Source organism: Sphaeramia orbicularis, chromosome 15 (assembly GCF_902148855.1).
Source record: "Sphaeramia orbicularis chromosome 15, fSphaOr1.1, whole genome shotgun sequence".
Lineage (NCBI taxonomy): Eukaryota > Metazoa > Chordata > Actinopteri > Kurtiformes > Apogonidae > Sphaeramia > Sphaeramia orbicularis.
The window spans coordinates 5679774-5703348 of NC_043971.1; the positions used below are offsets into that span (position 1 = coordinate 5679774).

Consider the following 23575-nt stretch of genomic DNA (forward strand, 5'->3'; position numbering starts at 1 on the left):
TAACCTTAAACTGAAAACAGGAAGACAATGGCCCCCCCTGTAAGTGATACCCCCCCCTCCTCACTGCCAGGCAGGATCATCTGTCACCGCAACAGGACACCCTTTAGGAATGTGGCTAAACATACGTCGCCTCCTGAGCTGTTAGAAAAGCCGCCACCCGGGAGCTTAGACACAGAGGTGGGTGGGGGTGGTGGTGGGGGTGAGTGGTGGCGGGTGGGGGACAGCTCACACGACATGCACAGAGACAGAAGGCGGGTTAGCATACCGTTCTCTCCAGCTTCAGCACCGATGATTTCCCAGGCTCGTACTCGAAGATGCTCTTGGGCTCGGCGCGGTACTTCCTGGTGTCTACCTTCTTATCCGGGGGCTCCCACTCGTTCCTGTGGAGAGGGGAGGGGAGGGGGTGAAGGGGGGGAGAGCGGGGATGGGAGACAGCCAATCCTTATCAAATCGTCTCCATGGCAACCACATTTTTAATTTACACATGATGTCCGCGTCATTTGCTCTCATCCTCCCCCTCCTCCTCCCCTCTTGTCGTCTGCCTCTAATGATGATCTGACAGAAAATCCAATTCACGCTCCGGCCAAAGAGGAAATTCGATCAGTTAAACAAGACTGGAGGAAAAGCAGAGCGCAGCATTTCCTGGGAAAACTCCTTAACCATGAGCCAGGACTAATGTTTACAAAAGGAGCTGAAATGAAATATCCAGACATACACGGAAAAATAAACACATTCTGTTCCAGCGCAAAAACTGAGCTGCATCACTTACAGTTATTGCATCAAAATGTAAACAGTTATTTCAACTACACCCAATTATTTTGCATAATCATCAGAACTGTCTCCATTCAAGAGCCAGAAAGAAACAACGCATTCCAACAATATTTCTACATAATTTCAACAAGTGAATCATTTCACCCAAAAACACCTAAATATACACCAGCGACCCAAAGCATCTACTGATCTAAAATGTTTAACAACTTTACACTGGAAAAAATTTAAATTTTACCAAGTGTATTTTTTTCATTTCTAGTCCAAATATCTCATCACACTTAACCTCCGCAGACCCACATTTGTGGACAAGATTTTCACAACTTCATACAAAAAAAAGGAAACTGTCCACCACAAAGGACATTCCATAAAAATTTAAAAACTGCATCTGAAAAAACTGTTGCATCATGATGTTCCCAATATAGGCACTTATTTAATAAAAAAATTAAAAAGCTTGTACTTTGCTGACATTTCCTGGGTCTTAGGAGATTAAAATAAGACATCATCACCTACAGAGTAACTTTTCAGTGAGATATAAGAACAGATTTTTAGACAATAGATCTGGAAAAACTTATTTCAAGAAATCTTACCAAGATAATTTTCACTTCATTTTTTGCTTAATTCAAGATTTTTTTGCTTAATTCAAGATTTTTTTGCTTAATTCAAGCAAAAAATCTGCCAATGGAACAAGTGAAAAATTATCTTGAGTAAAAACAGTATCAGTTACAGTTATTGCATAATAATTTAAACAGTTATTTCAACTACACCCAATTATTTTGCATAATCATCAGAACTGTCTCCATTCAAGAGCCAGAAAGAAACGACATATTCCAACAATATTTCTACATAATTTTGACAAGTGAATCATTTCACCCATAAACACCCAAATACACACCAGCGAACAAAAGCATCTACTGATCTAACATGTTTCATAACTTTACACTGGAAAAAATCTGAATTTTACCAAGTGTATTTTTTTTTTTATTTTTTTTTATTTCTATTCAAAATATCTCATCACACTGAAAATATGACATAATCACTATAAGAACTTATTTTTAAACAATAGATCTGGAAAAATTTATTTCAAGAAATCTTACCAAGATCATTTTCACTTCGTTTTTTGCTTAATTCAAGATTTTTTTGCTTAATTCAAGCAAAAAATCTGCCAGTGGAACAAGTGAAATTCATTTTGAATGAAAACAGTATCAGTTACAGTTATTGCATAATAATTTAAACACAGTTATTTCAGCTACACCCAATTATTTTGTATAATCATCATAACTGTCTCCATTCAAGAGCCAGAAAGAAATGACGTATTCCAACAATATTTCTACATAATTTTCCACCATTTGACAAGTGAATCATTTCACCCATAAACACCCAAATATACACCAGTGATCTGCCTTGGTGGAGGTCTGCGCTCTCAGTGCTTTTCTAGTGTTTCTTAAGAAATTTCATTTTTTTGAGGTTATTCACGTCTTTTTTGTTTGGATAGTTTATAAAAGTAAGTATTTTCATAATTTAATGGGGTTTTTTTGCACTAAAACAAAGACAAAAATTTGGAGTTGTTATTATTTATAGGTTATTATGCTATTATTTTACTGGTCCGGCCCACTGCAGATGAAACTGGGCTGAATGTGACCCATGAAAGAAAATGAATTTGAGTCTCCTGCTCTGAAACTACTGCTTTTGTGTTTTTTGGTTAAAATTTTTTTAATTTACTGAAGTATCACGCACTGAGAATAAAATCTGACTTTCTATCTGAGGTTGCGCTTTTATTGAACTAAATTAAATCAGGGGTGTCAAACTCATTTTATTTTATTAAACATGTGAAATGAAATTGTAAATGATGTAAAAGACAGAGAAAAAACTACAGATTTCTGCTCAGTTTATGTTCTGAGATGTAACTCTATATAACATTAAGTGAAACCAGTGTGAGTGGTTTCAACCTGGACTAGACTGATCTCCATCCTGCTTAAACCTGCAGCTGTTTAACGTTCTGTTTACGTCCGTTTATGTGACGTCCTGGTGGTCGATGAAAGCCTGGACGAGCCTGCGGTTGCATCACTTCATACATAACCAGTGAGCAAAGGTCAGCCGTCGGCGTGTCATCTCCAGCTCACTGAGCGACAGTTTATCCTCCGTCACCTGTTGTCCTTCATCACTCTATCAGCCACTTCATCATCCTCTGTCCACGCTGACCGTAGTGGACATGTGTGGACGGGTGACGACTAGTCACACATCACGTAAAAACTGGACGCCACGGCAGATGAAATAATAAAATCTGATTTACTGAGTCACACAAATGACTGTCTCCTGCACATAAATACTGACGCCAAGTGTCATTTTTGTGTATTTATACACGTAAAACTGTAACTTTAATTTAAGTTAAGACGGTCAAGCAAATGTTACCTTGATAATTTTACTTATTTGGACTTAAACTCCATCAGGATTGGAAATGTTGTGGTCAGTTAGTTTAATATTTAATATATTTTATTTATTTATTTATTTATTTATTTATTAGGGACAGTGCATATTAATGAACATCTAGAACAATTGTAACTGTAAATATACCAGATTTTAGCAGCAGAGCTAATTTCCATCTGTAATCCCTAGACAGGTGACAGGAAAGACAATCTCATACCTAATCTCAGACCTGATCGTCATGCTGCTGTGGAGGATTATAAATTTTAAAATTTTTAAACTCTTTTTTTATGATTTTTTTAACAGGTACAAAACAAAAACACAGAACGAACAGGTTGTGATGTCAAGGGGTTACAAAGATGGCATTATTTAGGCAAACAATTCAGTTTTTACACTTAATGGTTTACAAATTTGTCTCACAGGTTATGTAAACATGCCATGTTTCCTAACGATTATAAATTACTTTTTAGATTAGATTAGATTAGTTTAGCTAGAACTTTACTGATCTTTTGGGCAGAACCCTCAGGAAATTGAGGTTCCAATAGCAGCACAAATGTAGAGTATAAGAAATATTATATGAAAATAGTAATACAACAAAACTATAAAAAAAAAAAAAAAAAAAAATATATATATATATATATATATATATATATATATATATATATATATATATAACAGTAGTAAAATAACAGGCAATTACACATTAGAAAGTACAAGTAAAAACAACAAATAACAGAGTAGTACAAATAAGTTGTTGTAGTCATAATAATAAGTAATAATAACTATTATGTTATGTTAGAATATTCACTATATGGACGGATGGACAGACAGACAGACAGATAGATAGATAGACAGACAGACAGATGAATGGATGAACTGATGGATGGATGAATGGATGGACGGATGGATGGATGGATGGATGGAAGGATGGATGGATGAATGGATGGATGGATGAACTGATGGATGGATGAATGGATGGACGGATGGATGGATGGATGGATGGCACTTACATAATGTGACATAATGAACATCTTTGCCATAAATAACACAGTAATAAAGTACAAGTACAAAACAAAAGTACAAAAGTACAAAACACTTTGCAAAAACAACAGTCGCACAATAATCCAACAGAAAAACTGTCTGAAATCAGGACCTAAAAGCCAAAACATACACTCATGCACATTTCATTCCTTTCACAGAAGCGCATAAATACACTGTGGTGAATCTGATAGCACTATCGTGGGGCGTTCACTGACCTTTTGGCCATTGGTTTAAGGGAAGAAGAGCGCGTTGGCACGGGCATGGAACGTCCTCTGGAGTCCACCTCTGCATCACTCTTTGAGCGTGGGACGGGTTTGACTGAAAACACACACATCCACGTCCACACGCGTCAGCACAACCGGTCCCTGAACACAACACGGCTCTTATCTGTGACATTTCCAACTGTATTTTTCTCGACCTCAGCTCACCTTCTTCCAAGTAGCCGAACGGAGTGGGAGCATCATCTGAAAACAATCACAATCCATCCATTATCTTCATCTCCATGTCTATTCCTATCTCTTATGATTATAGCAGCTCTAAATAATTCAGCGGGCTCCTGAAAACCCTTATTTCCAGTGTTTTTATCCTTCACCTTCCATTAGGACGAGCACTACGGGTTCACTCAGCACAAAGTGTGACAAATAAAAGCTCTTTCCAGGAAGCATTACTGAGCTAAAACAGGATCTGAGCATCAATAAGCATCAAGGTCCTGAATAAGTAATGCACTGTGAAGCAGATAGCCCACAGCTGACACTTTCTGAACCTTAATTTATTTATTAGAATAAACCACTCCACAGGTGGACATGACAGTAGCAGCCTGAGATGATAAACCCAAACATCAGCTGCACACAAATCTAAGTTTCTTTTTTTTTTTTTTTTTTTTTTTTTTTTAGGTGGTAACACGGTCATAGGGTGGTCCAAAAATGTTTTTTTAAGATTCTCTGGATTAGAACCCTGCATTTGGTTCCATATCCGGCCAAATTACTTTGGTCCAAATTTTATGCAAATTAATATTTAGAGGTTGTACAAGACACGAGAAGATTGCTCTCTATAACATAACTAGCCAAATGAATAAGACGTATTAGAATAATTTGTAATTTTATTCTCAAAATCAAACTGCAACTCGCATAAAAATGTTACTTAGAAAGTCCAGCAACCACTGTTGGTTTATTGAAATTACAAAAAATGTTTGAGGAGCCGCATTATGTAATAAATTCCTGACTGACGCATTTTGTAATAAACTACGTCAATGCATTATGTTGTAAATTTTTTCACGTTATGTAGTAAGTTATTACAATTTGAGAAATTTATTACAAAATGCACTGGATAGATTTTTATTTTTTTTTAAAAATGTAATAACATGGTTCATGATGTAATAACAATCCAAATTAATATAATTTCAGAGCAATTTAGAAGAAATGAGTCACAGGAGCTGCAGGTAATGGAATCAGAACTTTAACCACACAGTTTACAGATGAATTCAGCACATTGTTATTCTATTGCCGTGTCAGTTGTGTCTGATACAGTATCTTATGATCTTGGAAAAATGTTCCCTGACAACCTAACCCTAACCCTCAGATTGAACAGCAAACATTTATTGTGCGTTTTATCGATTTATGTCACAGAGATCAGCTCCAGTCCATTTTCCTGAAAATAAAAATGTGTCCAGTGCATTTTGTAATACATTTCTCGAAATATAATAACTTACTACATAATGTGAAAAAATTTACTACATAATGCATTGAGGTAGTTTATTACAAAATGCATCAGTTTATTACATAATGTGGCTTTATTACAAGATGACGTGACATTCTTTTTACATTTTGAACTTTTATTACATAATGCGGCTCAACTATGTTCCTGTGTTCTGTGACAACTTGGAGCCAGTACTGTTTGTGATCTTCATTTTTTGTTCGGCTACAGTTGATGTCTTGAACAAGCTCCACCCCTCTTTAAGCAACATCACTGACAACTTTTGTGGAATGCCCAGTTTTCTCCTCCTTCTGAAAGTCTGCATCATCAGCCCAGTCTTCTGGAGGAACTCTGAAGAATGTTTGTGGCAGATCCAAAGTTCCAAACAAACGCATGGTGCTGGTGGGGACAAAATCCCTGATCTGCTTCCCTTCGTAATCTGCTGGATTAAGGACATCCCAACGCTTTAGTGGAACCCAAAGAACCTTCATTTTCCACATGTTGTCCACCATCAGCTGCTTCTGCGCTGGTGTCCCACTGGAGTCCCAGAATGCCAGTACAACCAGTTCTTCGCTCCAGTACCACACATGTCGGCCCAAAACTGTTCAGGCTGCTTTCTTGACAACTGACTTTTCATCCTGTGACAGCTTTTGAAGGAATGCCAAATCATTTGCAGGAGCTTTCACTGGTGATGGGGCTTCAAACCATGCTCTGATGTCCAGGCTTTGTGCAACCTCTAAAACATCTCCTTTTTCTTCCAATTTTTTTCCTAAATCATCTTTTGAATGACAAAACCTAATGCAGGGTTCTACTTGAGGTTATCTGAAACTTTATTTTTTAACACCTTACACTGTCATGTAGCTACAACTTGACCCTAAAAAGCATCAACAGAGGACTGCAGCAGCCTCTAGTGGCCAAAACCCTGCACTGCAGCTCAGGAAAAGTGGGTTAAAGGCCAGTCATGGTGTGTTTTGGATGTTAGCATGAGCTTCTAGCATCTAAAATAAAGGAGAAAGGATGTGAAAGGTTGTTATTTTTTTAGGTAAAAGTCGACACTGCAAGTTTCAACATGAAGATATAAAAGTGTAGACCAGGGATGTCATTTTAGTTTAGGGGCCACATTCAGCCCAATATGATCCCAGGTGGACCGGAACAGTAAAATAATAACAGTGAAAAAAAGAAAATTCTATTATGATCAGGTTTACATCTACAAAGTTTCCTTAAAAATCTGAATAACACGAACAAATCGAATCATCTTAAGAAAAACAAGTGCAATTTGAACAATATTAGGCCTCAGATTATCAGTTTATCATTTACACATGTGGATTACAATCGCACAAAACACTTAGTAACAGGCAGAATATTAGTAAAATTGCATTTGCTTGTCTTAAGACATTTCCGTTAGGTCGTATTTGTTCAGGTTATTCACATTTATTGTAAAAGTATAGTTTGGTAATGTCAACATTTTCATGTAATTTCACATATTTACACCAAAAAAACAAACAGAAAATGTGGGGTTGTCATTATTTATAGGTTATTATGATAATACTTTACTGGTCTGACCCAGTAAAAAGATAATGTTTACATCTACAAAATGCTGAATAACAGGAACAACTGGAAACATCTTAAGAAAAACAAGTGCAATTTTAACAATATTCTGCCTCAGATTATTAGTTTATCCTTTACACATGTACATTACAACTTACATTACAATTACAAATGCACAAAACATTTAATTACAGGCAGAATATTGGTAAAATGGCAATTACGTTATCTTTAGACATTTCGAGTTATTCACATTTTTTGTTAATATAAATATTTTTATTCAGAAAATTTGCTGCTTTCATTATTTATAGGTTTAAAATGATTCTATTTTACTGGTCTGACCCACTTCAGATCTAATTGGTCTGCATGTGGAATCTGAAATAAAATCATGTTGACATCCTTGATTGTTCATATCTTCAGTGTAATTTTTGCATTTCACAAATTCATCCCACGGGCCAGTTTGGACCCTTTGGCCGGACCAGGAAAATAAAAACAGTGGAAAAAAACTAGAATTAAATTATGATAATGTTTACATCTACAAAAATCTGAATAACATGAACAACTGGAAACATCTTAAGAACAACAAGTGTAATTTTAACAATATTCTACCTCAGATTATTAGTTTATCCTTCACACATGTGCATTAAAACTTACATTACAATTACAAATGCACAAAACATTTAATAACAGGAGGAATATTGGTAAAATTGTAATTATGTATCTTGAGACATTTCAGGTTATTCACATTTTTTGTAAAAGAATAGTTTGTTAACAAACATTTTCATTCATAAAATTTGCTGTTGTCATTATTTATAGTTTTAATATGATGGTATTTTACTGGTCTGACCCACGTCAGATCTAACTGGTCTGCATGTGGAATCTGAATTAAAGTCATGTTGACATCCTTGATTGTTAATATCTTCAGTGTAGTTTTTGCATTTCACAAATTCATCCTATGGGCCAGATTTGGGCCCCGGGCCACTTGTTTGACACCTGTGGTGTAGTCGGTAGCCTGTATGTATACATTAGGATTTAATGTGAGATAGACTTTACTGATTCCACTGTAGAGAATTTTTTCTTTTTTTTTGGATATTTATTTTATTTAAGAAAGGAAAAACAATATATAATGCATTTTTGATATAGTGTCTTGAATTGCTTTTCTTAGTTTAACCAACCCAATCCCCTCCCTCCCACCCTTCCCACGTACATACAAACTACCACTAAACAGGAAACAAAACAAAACAAAAAAATAAACAAAAAAAAAAGAATTTTCTCAGTTGACAGCAGCAAATACAAGAATAAAGAGCAAGAAAAACCGAAAATATACACTTAAATTTAGATTTGATTTTAAATATCATATACATATTTACAATATATTTGCACATGCACTTGGTTAAAGGCCCAAATTTTTTTTTTTTTTGCATATATTTTCACATATTCACGTCTAATTGAAGACATAAGTTGAGGTCAGAAGTTGTATGTTGTTAATTCAGTTGGTTCTACTGCTTTATTTTCTTAATATGACATTTTAAAATAAGTGGTTTCATTCTCAGTGGGTTAAAAGGTCCCATTTAAATGTAATATTGTGTTAATTCAGCACCTGAACTGAAAACTTCCCCTTATTCTTATAGATTTTGCAGGAGCACCAGACCAAAACTACCTGCAGAATGTTGGATTTAAGTCACATAAAAAAAAAAAAAAAAAGTAGAACTGGGTCTTTATGGGTTAATTCAGTTAAAAAATACTACACATTTGGATGGAAACCAGCCTTATTTTCATCTAAGACTACTCATCTAATGTTAAAATTAAAGCGTGAAATTAGAACTTGCAGTGTTAAAGTGTATGTAAACAGCTGCTCTTTGTTCTGTAAAATATTAGTTCAAATCCTTTCAGATACTTTGGACGTGGGGCCAAATGTGGCAGATTGAACAGGTCTAAAGTATGTGAAAGGCTGCAGATTAGTGAAGCCAGAGAGAGCGGCGGTACTACGACCGGATACCTTTAGATCTCATGTGAATGTCATAGCTGTCGGGGAAAATGTAGGTGGGGCGGTAAGGGTTTTCTTCAATAGGCTCTGAGCACAGTGATGGAGAGACAGAGCACAGTGTGACCAAACACACAAACACAGACAGAAACACACAAGCATGGACACAAACAGGGAAAGGACGCAGGGAGGACAACTGCAGAGTCTCACCTGGGATTCTGTGGATCTGCTTGAACATGGTCTTATACCAGTCTTTGGACTTTTCCGTGTTCTGAAATGAAGATGAAGAGAAAACACAGAAGCTGCAGTGATTAAGCCTTTAACCCACAGGTGTCAAACACGCGGCCCGGGGGCCAAATCCAGCCCGACAAAGGGTCCAGTCCGGCCCCTGGGATGAATTTGTGAAATGTAAAAATTACACTGATGATACTGACAACACTGGTCAACAAAAAATTTATTGTTTAAGTTTTTTGAGCTGATTTAGGATCATTTTGGTGTGCTGAATCCAAAAATCACATTCATTTTGGTCAATCAGGTCAACTTTCTGAACTATGCTACATATTGGCTTTTTAACATTTTTGCTTACATTTATGGGCATTTTCACATCATATGATACAAAATTCTTTCATATTTCTTGCAATAAACGAGTTCTGAAGATTTTACTTTTGCCAATTTATGATTAATGTTTTTTTTAATATTACAAGTGAATGAAATGGCTTCGACTAGAAGATCTTGCAAAAATCAGCCTGACGTATTCTGCTACATCTGCGGTGAATACATAATAAATAATAAATACATCCTGTTAGAAAAGGATTTTTTTTCTCTTAAAACCTATTTTGGGTGAGAACTATATAAAACATCAACTGATAAAGTCACAAAAATGTAATTAAAACGTCATTATTTATAGGTTTAATACGATCGTATTTTACTGGTCTGACCCACTTCAGATCTAACTGGTCTGCATGTGGAATCTGAATTAAAATTATGTTGACATCTTTGATTGTTAATATCTTCAGTGTAATTTTTGCATTTCACAAATTCATCCTACGGGCCAGATTGGACCCTTTGGCCGGACCAGGAAAATAATAACAGTGAAAAAACTAGAATTAAATTATGATAATGTTTACATCTACAAAAATCTGAATAACATGAACAACTGGAAACACCTTAAGAAAAACAAGTGCAATTTTCACAATATTCTGCCTCAGATTATTATTACTATTATTGCTCAGGCATCTTTGGAATTTTGTCGTGACGTGCATTGTGGGAAAGGAGGTTCGTGCAGCCACCTGACAGCGGCAGCGCAACCATATGGTGTTATATGGATGAAACAAACACGACATGGAAACGCAGAAACGGCTGGAGGAATATGCACAGAGGGAAGAGAGCTCCTGCTGTTTCCGCCTCGTGTCTGTTCCAGCTGCTGCTGCCAGGCGGCTGCGTGAACCTTTGCTTCACACAATGCACGTTGTGACAAAATTCCGAAGATGCCCGAGTTCCCTCCCGGCTCTCTCTGTAAACACATGGTTTGTTTCTGGTGGATGGAACTAAGAAGCTGTTCACTGTGATGCAAGAGATTCAGGTGAGGAATGACAGACAGACTGACAGATTCATGATACTGAGGATATGACTGAGGTTTGACAGAGACAATGAAAAACTGGTCACAAAAGTCTCCCGCACCTTTAACTTAACAATCATTTTGGTGTCATGCACAAACCCTCATCATGGAAAACACACAAAGAAATGCATATGATGCAGCTTTGAAGTTAAAACTAATCGATGTGTCTGTCCAAGAAGGAAACAGCTGATGCACGGAAGCGACAACGGAAGAGAGATGCTGAAGGTGTGTGACGGAGCTGAGGCTGTTCAACTCCAACACTGGAGAAGACGACTGCAGTGGTTTCAAAGCACAGAAAGAAGATGGAGATACAGATCAATGACTTTACTGTGTTTTTGAACCAGCCTGTTCCTGCCGTTTTACTGCTGTGTTACAGGCACTGTTTGGAAAAAAGCAGTTAAGGGATGGAAATAAATATTTAAATAATCTGTGTGTTTACCATTTTTCTGTGTAAATATCTCATGTTACAACGTGGACACCTGCGGCTTATATTCAGGTGCAGCCTATAGCCTGGAAAGTACGGTATGTGCTTGTTTTCCTTTTCTTCAGTGGTTGTGTTTTAAATCAAAATTGAATCAAATCAAATTTTATTTATACAACGCCAAATCACAAACCTTATCTCATGACACTTTACATCTAGAGCCGGTCGAAACCAGACTCTCTTTACTGTGTGTTTTAAGGTCAAAACTGGGTGGAATAACAGAAAAAGACAAAGAGAGGAATTTAAGTCAGAAGTCTTGCAGGTTTTTACTAAATAAGGCACTCAGAATGTACATCAATAAGAGATTCAGGATGTTGAACATGAACTGTGAACTGGAACACACTGAACAACAACAAGCAGTTGAATTTTGGCCCATTATTACTATTATTATTGATATTATTATTATTATTATTATAACCTTCATTTAACCAGGAAAGAAACCCACTGAGATTAAAAATCTCTTTTTCCAGTGTCCTGGCCAAGATAAAAGTTATACAAAGTAGACACAGCCATACATCCACACTAAAAATACACATAAAACAAAATAGAAGTCAGTTCTAAAGCCATGCATAAAACACTAAACTAAGAACATACAAATAAACATTGTCAATAATTTAAAAGGTACTAAAAGTATCACAATAATGTTCCTTAAAAGCATCTTAAAGCAGAACCTGATTCAGTCAATTAGAAAAACATCTACATCCAGATTTATCCAGATTGATCTTTTCTCATTTATTTAAAATGGCTTTGAATGTATTTAAAGAGACCAGTTCCTTAATTCAATTCAATTCAACTTTATTTATAGAGCACATTTCATGCACAAAGCAGACTCAATGTGCTTCATAACAGGTATAGAACACAAAAACATTAAAAAAATAAATAAATAAATAAAATAAAGATGCACACACTTTACAGAATAACTTGGATATGAAAACAAACAGTCAAATAAACAGTAGAAGAAGGGAATGGATTAATGGGGGTGGACCCTTAGTAGTGTTTGTTTTTTTCTAAATCAGTCCAGCTGCTTTTTTTCACCTGGTTGAATTCCACAAAGCAGCTACATGGTCAAAACTCGTTAAAAACATAGTTAAAAAAAAAAAAAAAAGAAAGAAAATCACTACAACACTGAGAACAACAGTAAAAACAAAAATCAACAAGGAAAACGGTGTTAAAAAAAAAGCCCAAACCATCTGTTTTTATAGTGAGTCGGTCTCACTCACTGCTCTGCATCTTACCCCCCACATTCCACGGGCGGCGGGGGGTGCACTGAGCATGTTCAGAAGTCTATAGAATGAACGAGGTCCATTCTATCAGCACATTTTAAAAATTTGTCCTATTGAGAAAACAGTTGAATTCACATGAATATCTAAACTAAATCCCACATTCTGAAGGCTCACCACAGACACGTCAGGGGTTAAAGGGTTAAAGCCAGTGTTGCTGATTCTTACCCGGACCGGAACAATGGGCCTGTTGACTGGACCGAGGACAGGAGAATGAAGCGACAGTCGCAGCCTCTTCCCGTCCATATCCTGGACCGGACTGAACGAGTCTCGACCCGGATCCGGGCTTTTGTCTCGTTCTGGGGTTGGGTCTGTAACACATGACGGAAAACAACACGGATCAGAGAGAGAACACACAAACATACTGTCAAAAGCACTTAGACAGGCTCAGTTATGGAGCGGATCTGACCGGACTTTCACGTTAAAGTTAAATCAGTTCGACTGTGAATAGAAAAGAGGTTGAAGACATGTTACGTTCCCATCGGCTTCTTTTAAATCTCAGCTTCAAACATAGACTTACATTGTTTCCCCTGCTTTCACCTCTTTCTTTTGTTTATTATTACCTCCACCAAGGAGGTTATGCTTTTGGCAGAGTTTGTTTGTTTGTTTGTTTGTTTGTTTGCTGGATGGTTAGTTAGCAACATAACTGAAAAAGTTATGGACAGATTTTGATGACATTTTCAGGAAACGTCCGAAATGGGACAAGTAACAAATGATTAGATTTCGGGAATGATCCGGATCACTGTCTGGATCCAGGAATTTTTAAAATGAATCTTTATCATTGGGAGATAAGGATATTTTCAACATATGTATGTGTAACTCCACAATGAATGGTCAGAGTGCTTGGTAAAAAAAAACCAAACAAACTACAAAATAAGCTCCCAACAGGTTCTACAAGATATTGAAGATTGATCTGGATCCTCACAAAATTCTGAATACCATGAACCAGAACAGGAAAAAATAGTGGAGTTTTGGAATTTTCATCCTAACAAGGGAACAAATTATGGTGTTGACATGCAACAAACACCAAAATATAGTGATGACCGTGTGAAATCTGAAGTGTGCCAACAGATTTGTTTTTAACAACTATGGAGGAGGATCCAGGAGAAAACCGCCTTTTCTGAAAAACTGATTTTCATTAATAAATTCTGAACTAATAAATGGTATAATTCAACTAATATATTTGTTATTTTTATATCTTGGCAAAACACATGAAATAGAGGAAAACACAATAAAAAAGGCGATAATATCACTGCTAAGGGTCTAAGTCCAAAGTCCAGGTATTATTTTTAGTAGATCAGACTGAGCTGCCTTGGTGGAGGCCTGTGCTCTCTGAGTGCTTTTCTAGTTTAGTACTTTTATACCTCTAAAATTCTAATAAATGTCGACATCAGGTCAAACTCATGTTAGTTCAGGGGCCACATACAGCTCAGTGTGATCTGAGGTGATCAGTCCAGTAAAATAAGAACATAACAAGTGGTTCCAGGTACAACAAACCCCGCCCCTCACACATATTGTAGCTTATTTTGGCATCGATCCAGCTGATGTCATCATGTCTATGTGTGTGCTGATGTCAGCATATCAATTAGCTCTACATATGTACCAAGTTTGAAGTAAATTGAAACAAAATGGATGTTTTTATAGACATTTGAAATTTCACCCATTATAAGTAAAATGGAGAATTTTTTTTTTTTTTAAATTCATAAAAAAATTTAACTTTGACCTACTTTTCCCAAAATGTAATCAGATTTATTCTGGGTGACTGGCAATCTAAAAACCCAATTTAGTATGAATTCAACTAATATTTCTGCTGATCCAGACATTTGAAATTTCGCCCACTGTAAGTGAATGGGAAAAAAGATTTTAAAAATTTATAAAAAATTTGAACTTTGACCTACTTTTCCCAAAATGTAATTACATCTATTATTGGTCACTTACACTCTATAAACCGAATTTGGTATGAATTGAACAAATATTTCTGCTGATACAGACATTTGAAATTTTACCCATTATAAGTAAATGGGAGAAAAAAAAAGATTAAAAAAAAATCATAAAAAAATTGAACTTCAACCTACTGTTCCAAAAATTTAATCAGATCTATTCTGGGTGACTGACAATCTGTAAACCCAATTTGGTATGAATTGAATTAATATTTCTGCTGATACAGATATTTGAAATTTTGCCCGTTATAAGTAAATGAGAAAAAAAGACATAAAAAAATTCATTTAAAAAATTTGAACTTTTACCTACTTTTCCCAAAATGTAACCACATCTATTCTGGGACACTGGCAGTCTATAAACCCAATTTGGTATGAATTCAACCAACAGTTTTGCTACGACAGACATTTGAAATTTTGTCCATTATAAGTGAATGGGGAAAAAGGATTTGAAAAAAATTCATAAAAAATTTGAACTTTGACCTACTTTTCCTAAAATCTAACCACATCTATTCTGGGTCACTCGCAATCTATAAATCAAATTTGGTATGAATTCAACCAATAGTTCTGCTGCTAGAGTGTTAACAAACAAACAAACAAACAAACAAACCGAACCAAAAACAATACCCCTTGCTTCCGTTTCGAGGGGTGTGGTAATAATCTATAAATAATGAAAAATCCAAATATTTCTCTGCTTTAATGCAAAAAAAAAGTGCCATTAAATTATGAAAATATTTACTAAAATTTCTTAAGGTTTCAGGTTTCATTGAACAGCTTCTATAAACCAAACTGGTCGTATTTACCCCTTTGACTTTAACATGTCTTTAACCCTTTTGTTCAGACAGTATCAGATTTATGGCATTAATTTTATTATGTTTTGTACCAAGTTTCATTCAACACATGTCAGATGTTTCTTATTGTTTGTGCTGATTCTTGTCATGGGGTCAGAGGTCACAATAAATAGTAACTTGAACCTTTACAACACATTTAAGTCATTTTTTTGTGTGTCTTTTAAGGCTGTGCACATATTTCCTGTATTTTCTTGTTGCATCTGAAGAAAAGAGAATGACAAATAAATATGTATGATCATTTAAACCCTGAAAAACAACAACATAAAGGTGGAATAAAACTTTTACACATTACTAAATATGAGTCCTCTGCTTTTTTTCTCTTTTTTATTCAGGCTACAAATGCACAAATCCCCCCCATTTCCCTAAAATCTACATCTATGCTAATATATCTGGTAATGAACAACTAGCGAATGGTAAATGTGTAATGTAAAGCATTACCCAAAGTGTAAAATAAAGCATGAATCTGTTATATTTTTACAAATGCTGTTCTTTTGACGCATCTAACGTGACTCATCCTTTTTACGAGGCTGAGTCTGAACCCTTGGACAGTCACGATGGCAGAATAATGGAAGTGGAAATGACAGATAATTCAGCCGAGGGACAGAAATTCACCATCGATATCTGTTAAAACTCGGAAACAAATGACAGATATCGCAGAAAAGCTGATGCGTACCTTCCAAATGAGAAAGATGCTTTTGCTGCTCTGTTGTGAGAGAAAGACACACAAGGACAGGATGGTGAAATGTGATGAAGCAATGAGGAAAAAGTGCAAAAAAGAAAAAAGACAAGTGGACCAGACAGGTTTAGTTTGATAAGAGGCAGTAGGGCTGAACGATTCATACAAATACTATAGAAAATACAATGAGGATATCCCATACTGAGGGCAAAATATTAAAACTATACAGATAAAATTAAAAAAAAAAAAAAAAATCACATATTTTTTCAATGTAAATGAAATGTATAAATTGTCTAAATAATTACAATATGAGTTTTATGTCACATCGTTCAGCCCTACTTGGCAGATGTAAGTATCTATGCAAGTAAAATACAGGTAAAAATGGCCCAGATCTAATTATTTTTGTTCATATTTGAGTCAAATCTGTTTTAATGACAGTGTGAACGCCACAAATCACATCTAATCTGATCTAATTCTGATAGAATAGAATAGAATAGAATAGAATAGAATAGAATAGAATATAGTATAGTATAGATATGCTTAGACTAGGAAGATTATTACTGTTATTAATTATTTAAGGAGAAGGGGTGGGAGTTTATAGGTTATGCTTCTTCTCACTCTTTTTCGAATATGTATTATGTGTCTAATGTTTAAGTGTTTTGTTAATTTATTTTCATCTGTTTTGACATTCATATTCGAAATAAATACATCAATCAATCAAATCAATCAGTAGAATAGAATACAATAAAACAGTAACAGGTACAATGAAATTAAAAGTGATAATAATAATAATAATAATAATAATAATAATAATAATAATAATAATAATAAAGTAAAAACCTAAATCACCTTTGTATCCATTAGCTGTTGAAGCGTTAGCCATTAGCTCAACTTTCTGCTAATACTGATCATACTTCTACCGATTAATCAGCTAAAATTGATCAATCCGTCTGTGTCTAAAGCTCCGTTCAGACTGCAGGTAAATGCATCCCAAATCTGATTTTTTTTGCCCATATGTGACCTGTATCTTATCTGTTAAAGACAGTTTGAACAGCATTAATCTGATTTTTTCAAATCCGACCCAGGCCACTTTCATATGTGGTCCTAAATCAGATACATATCTGATATATTACAATGTGACTCCAGTCTGAACAGCCAGATCGCATTTATCCGAACTTTACATCACTGAAATGCGACGAACGTCACAATTCTGTGTCCCAGGAGGAGAAGTGGTGGGAAAAACATATTTACTTCGGTAAACAGTGCATGTCTGCCTGGTCACATATTACATCAGGATCTCTTTAGTGGATGTGGGTCACTTCAGGGTCACATTCAGTTCAGACTCAAAACTGATAGAAGTCGCATTTAATGTGGAATATGAACGAGCACAAAAAAAAGGGATTTCACCAAAAAATCTGAATTGTGCATTTAGACCTGCTGTCAGAACATAGCCTAAGTTAGAGTTTATGGTTATTTTATACATGAATAGAATAGAATAGAATAGAATAGAATAGAATAGAATAGAATAGAATAGAATAGAATAGAATAGAATAGAATAGACTTTAGTTGCCATTTGCAGATACATCGCAGTATAGGTACATTGGCATTCTTGTGCATTTCCCTGAGTCATTAAATCCAAAAAAAGACGTGAACAAAAACAAAACTTAAACATGGCTAAAACATATAAGAACAGTTATTGCACAGATAAACACAGTAAAATAGAGTACTGTATCAGAAAGAAATAATAATAATAAAAGTACTGGGAGGTAAAAACAAGTTATTGTACATCTGATTAAAATACTAATGTTAAAACTAATGTTTTTGTGAAAGTGACAGAACTTGTTAAACAGATGAAGAGGATGAAGAGGAAGCTTTCATTTGTGTTTGTGTCCTGATCCAAACCATAAAACTCCTCTGTCTGTGTTTATTTCACACAGTTCACACTAGAGTCTGATTTTAGCCTCATGAACAGACAAAACCCATCAGATGTGAGCTGTAGATGATCATACAAACACACAGTGGTGTGAAGTGAAGGTCTGTGGTCTTTACCTCTGTTGTGCTGCAGGAGGACGATGGTCGGGTTGACGGTGCTCGTACACGGATAAACAGAACTGGACGGTGACGATACACAGTTTGGAACCTGGTTTTCTTTTATACTTTCAGGGGAATTGGCCTGAAAGTAAAAAAAAACAAACAAAAAAAACACATTTACACTTCTGATTATATACACTTAATTCTTTAGAAACTGTCTTTTACAATGTATTATGAAAGAATCTTGTTGCTGCTTTAGATGATTCAAGTGATTTTGGTTATTATCAGAAAAACATGGAAAATGGACAGATATCAGCTCTGAAATTAAACTACTATGAGCTATTTTTGTTGTTATCATTATATTTGTCCAAACAAATGTACCTTTAGTTGGACTAAGTATTAAAATGAACAAGAAACTGAAGAAAACAAGGGTGGTCTAATAATTATTTCCGCAACTATAATAGCATAATAATATAAATAATGACTCCAAATGTTCTTATATCTTGGTTTAATGTGAAAAAAATATACTTTATGCCTATAAATAATGACAACTCTATTTAAGTGCAAAAAACCCCATTAAATTATGAAAATATTTACATTTACAAACTATCCTTTAACAATGAAATGTGAATAACCTGAACAGATATGAACAACCTGGAATGTCTGAGAGAGAGAGAGAGAGAGAGAGAGAGAGAGAGAGAGAGAGAGAGAGAGAGAGAGAGAGAGAGAGAGAGAGATAGATAGATAGATAGATAGATAGATAGATAGATAGATAGATAGATAGATAGATAGAGATATTAATATACACACACACACCAAACACACGTATTAAAACACTCTATTACATAATCTAAAAAAAATTAAAAAATAAAAATAAATACATTTAAAAATAACAAAATAAATACAAATAAAAACAGAAAACAAAAAACACTATTAAGACTTTTTTAACCAGGAAGAATTCCACTGAGATTAAAACCAAAGCCTGGTCCAAGACAGGCAGCAGCAAATACAACACACACAAGGTCCCACAGTTAAAACACATATAACACACACACACACACACACACACACACACACACACACATTTGACAATAAACAGTGAAGTCAGTAGTGAGTAGAGAATAGTGAGTCCAGAACTCTCAAAAAAATGAACTATTAAGTCTGTTTCCAGCGTTTCTGCAGCTGACTCCTTTCATACGGTGCAGTGTAAACTAAAGCCCTTTGACCCAGTTCTGTACGGACCAACGGAACAGAAAGCAACTAAATAATACCAATGTGATACTTAAGGAAATATATACATACAGTGTGTGTGTAAAATAGAGTAGTGTGTAACTATAACTATAAGGTGGAGTTACAGTGACTGGCTGTGTTCTTGTGTGTTCCACTGGTGCTTTGGGGTCGAAGTGAACGTACCTGGCACTGGAAGTTGTTTACAGGCGGTAAATCAGCTGTGCTGTTGCTGCCTCCTTCGGCCAATCCCGCTTTAGAGCCGTCTCCATTAATCTGCCCCGTCCATCCGCCTACAAACAGAAAAAAAAAAAAGAGTCCAGAGCTGTGTCAGTGTAAAAGCACTAGAATGACACTAAAAGGTACAGAGGAGAAAAACCATGACCGCTCATCAGCTCCAATAAATCTGGACTTCATGATGCAGGGTGTGAAGGCTTCCCTCAGTGGTTTTCATACACAGAAATGTTAATATCTCCCCAGGAAGGAAAAAAAAAAGAATCTCCCACAATCTGTGAACTTTGTCATCAGGACAAAGCGTCCATTCAACGAGCTGCAAGGCCTGTTTGTTCCACTGGCCTTTATATTCAGGCTCCACAACAATTAAAGCATCTCCCAGAAAGCCTTGGCCGCTCTCCAGTCCGGCTCCAATGTGGTCTTCGTAACAAACCCACGGCCCACGGTCGAGCCCCCCCCACCCCAAAGAGCAGTGTGGGCCGGCCACAACAAAAGGCCTCTTTGATTTACGCATGAAAATATGAGCGATCACCAGCGCTTTATCACTGCTCGGCCCATACGCCTCAAAACGTGACGGGTTATATAATACACAGCATCAAAACACAAGTGGATGAGGCATGTCAAGAATTTTTACAACTAAAGAGCCTGATAAAATTACAGAAACATTCACATCTACTGCACAAATTCTACATCAGCGTCCTCCTTTCAACACAGCCATGCAAATATTAACCCCTTACTGTCTGAATTTATTTACAATTATAGAAAAAAAATGTTATTTATGTTGTTGCTGTGACACTGATCTTTAACGTCCTAAGACCCAGGAAATGTCAGCAAAGTACCAGCTTTTGTTTTTAATTAAATCAGTACCTATATTTGGAAACATCATGATGCAACATTTTTCTCAGATGCAGTTTTTAAAGTTTTTATGGAATGTCCTTTGTGGTGGACAGTTTTCTTTTCTTTTTTTGTGTAAAGTTGTGAAACTCTTGTCCATAAATGTGGACAGAAAACCCACAGCTGAGTCTGAGGAGGTTAATTATGCATTTATATTGACTTGAGTTCATACATATACATACTGTTTTCAATAATACATAACAGTAATTATTTTTATTTTAAAAAAAATGTAATAACATGGTTCATTATGTAATAACAATCCAAATTAATATAATTTCAGAGTAATTTAAAAGAAATTAGTCACAGGAGCTACAGGTAATGGAATCAGAACTTTAACCACACAGTTTCAAGATTAATTTAGCACATTACATTTTCCTGAAAATAAAAATGTGTCAAGTGCATTTTGTAATAAATTTCTCAAATTGTAATAACTTACTACATAACACGAAAAAATTGACTACATAATGCATTGAGGTAGTTTATTACAAAATGCGTCAGTTTATTACATAATGCGGCTTTATTACAAGATGACGTGACATTCTTATTACATGTTGAACTTTTATTACATAATGAGGCTCAACAACGTGGTTTCAAAAATTAACACAAAAATCTTCTCAGTTGAGGAATCAAAAAATATAACGAAAAGATCTTCGCAAATGTGGATTCAATAAACGTACAAAGCGTAGCAGCACAGGGGAATGTGGAAGGAGAGCTTGTCTTGGCAAAGCATGGAAGATGCACTGACACCAGACATGAGGAGAAGAGGGGATGTACAGGGTGGAGGTGATGAGCCCAGGTGAAGACGACCGAGGGGATCAGAGAGGACGTAGAAAAGACACAGTGCACACAGACAAACAAAACCCCTCACCAAAATAAAACAGGAAATAAACAAAACTAATAAACATAAATTCCTAGCACCATGGAGAGCGGTGTGTTGAGCCGCATTATGTAATAAATTCTCATTAATGTAATAAAAGTTCAAAATGTAATAAAAATGTCACGTCATCTTGTAATAAAGCCACATTATGTAATAAACTGACACATTTTGTAATAAACTACCTCAACGCATTATGTAGTCAATTTTTTTACATTATGTGGTAAGTTATTACAATTTGAGAAATGTATTAAAAAATGCACTGGACACATTTTTATTTTCAGGAAAATGGACTGGAGCTGATCTCTGTGACATAAATCGATAAAACGCACAATAAATGTTTGCTGTTCAATCTGAGGGTTAGGGTTAGGTTGTCAGGGAACATTTTTCCAAGATCATAAGATACTGTATCAGACACAACTGACACGGCAATAGAATAACAATGTGCTGAATTCATCTGTAAACTGTGTGGTTAAAGTTCTGATTCCATTACCTGCAGCTCCTGTGACTAATTCCTTCTAAATTGCTCTGAAATTATATTAATTTGGATTGTTATTACATCATGAACTATTTTATGACATTTTTTTAAATAAAAATGTGTCAAGTGCATTTTGTAATAAATTTCTCAAATTGTAATAACTTACTACATAATGTGAAAAAATTGACTACATAATGCATTGATGTAGTTTATTACAAAATGCGTCAGTTTATTACATAATGCGGCTTTATTACAAGATGACGTGACATTCTTATTACATTTTGAACTTTTATTACATAATGCGGCTCAACAACGTGGTTTCAAAAATTAACACAAAAATCTTCTCAGTTGAGGAATCAAAAAATATAACAAAAAGATCTTCGCAAATGTGGATTCAATAAACGTACAAAGCGTAGCAGCACAGAGGAATGTGGAAGGAGAGCTTGTCTTGGCAAAGCATGGAAGATGCACTGACACCAGACATGAGGAGAAGAGGGGATGTACAGGGTGGAGGTGATGAGCCCAGGTGAAGACGACCGAGGGGATCAGAGAGGACGTAGAAAAGACACAGTGCACACAGACGAACAAAACCCCTCACCAAAATAAAACAGGAAATGAACAAAACCAACAAACATAAATTCCTAGCACCATGGAGAGCGGTGCGTCACAGGATGAGCTCATGTTTCATCAGTATCGTGACAAAAGGAGCAAAGAGGGTCGACAGTGATTTCAGACTTAACCGGAGCTGAATTAAAGGTGGTGTGAATGTGCGGTGGTGAGGCTGGGACTTACTGGGCGTGCTCATGACATTCGGCCCCTCGCTGATGCAGCCCTCGTCATCGATGTGGACCAGCGTGGCCCTCAGCGTCACCACCCCTTTGCCTTTGCAGACTCGACTGGGGTCCAGATCTGGAAGAGTTCACACAGGGGGTCTCACTTCCACAGATCCTCATCCTTCAGAACACACTCCTGCTACTGAGAAGATACCGCTACCACCTCATGGCCCAAATGACCAAAATAGAGCTGCTGTGGCGTCAAAACCAGGTCGTCAAATTAATATCCGACTGTCCCGTAAAACTAATTACTATGTCAGAGGTGGAAGTGGAGCAGCTGCACGTCTGTGTTCCTTTTATTACTGAACACGTTTAACCCTTTCATGCATAAATTATGAGAAAACTTAATCCAGATTTTTTTACTGAGTGTTTTTATTCTTCTTTAGGCATGAAAAAACAGCGCGCTTAAATTTTTTTATTGAACCTATTTTTTATGAAGGTAGATTTGTTTCTTTATTGCTCTAACCATAAAATATTTTTTATTCAAAAAAAATTGGCAAAAAAAAAAAAAAAAAAACCTTTTCAATCAAAGAAAAAAAAGTGTTGAATGCAAAAAATATATATTTAAGATCCAAAAAATTACATTTGAACACTTTTTTCTTTGATTGAAAAGGTTTTTATCTTGTTTTGAGTGAAGTGAATTATTTTTTTTTTTGCTTCAATATATTTGTTTGTGGTTTGTACTTGTAGCATAGTAAATGTACTGT

General features: G+C 35.7%; 1 protein-coding gene across 1 annotated transcript in view; it reads right to left on the reverse strand.

Annotated features, from left to right (window-relative positions):
- The window catches only part of sorbs1 (sorbin and SH3 domain containing 1), a 158059-nt gene that overhangs the window by 89475 nt on the left and 45009 nt on the right, over window positions 1–23575 (reverse strand). The window contains exons 4-13 of the mRNA XM_030156240.1: window positions 22828–22944; window positions 19742–19848; window positions 18347–18470; window positions 16295–16324; window positions 13002–13144; window positions 9665–9725; window positions 9470–9544; window positions 4662–4697; window positions 4449–4551; window positions 266–380 (exon numbers count right to left, since the gene is read on the reverse strand). Coding sequence (XP_030012100.1) covers window positions 266–380; window positions 4449–4551; window positions 4662–4697; window positions 9470–9544; window positions 9665–9725; window positions 13002–13144; window positions 16295–16324; window positions 18347–18470; window positions 19742–19848; window positions 22828–22944 — 911 coding nt within the window. The remainder of the gene's footprint in view (window positions 1–265; window positions 381–4448; window positions 4552–4661; window positions 4698–9469; window positions 9545–9664; window positions 9726–13001; window positions 13145–16294; window positions 16325–18346; window positions 18471–19741; window positions 19849–22827; window positions 22945–23575) is intronic.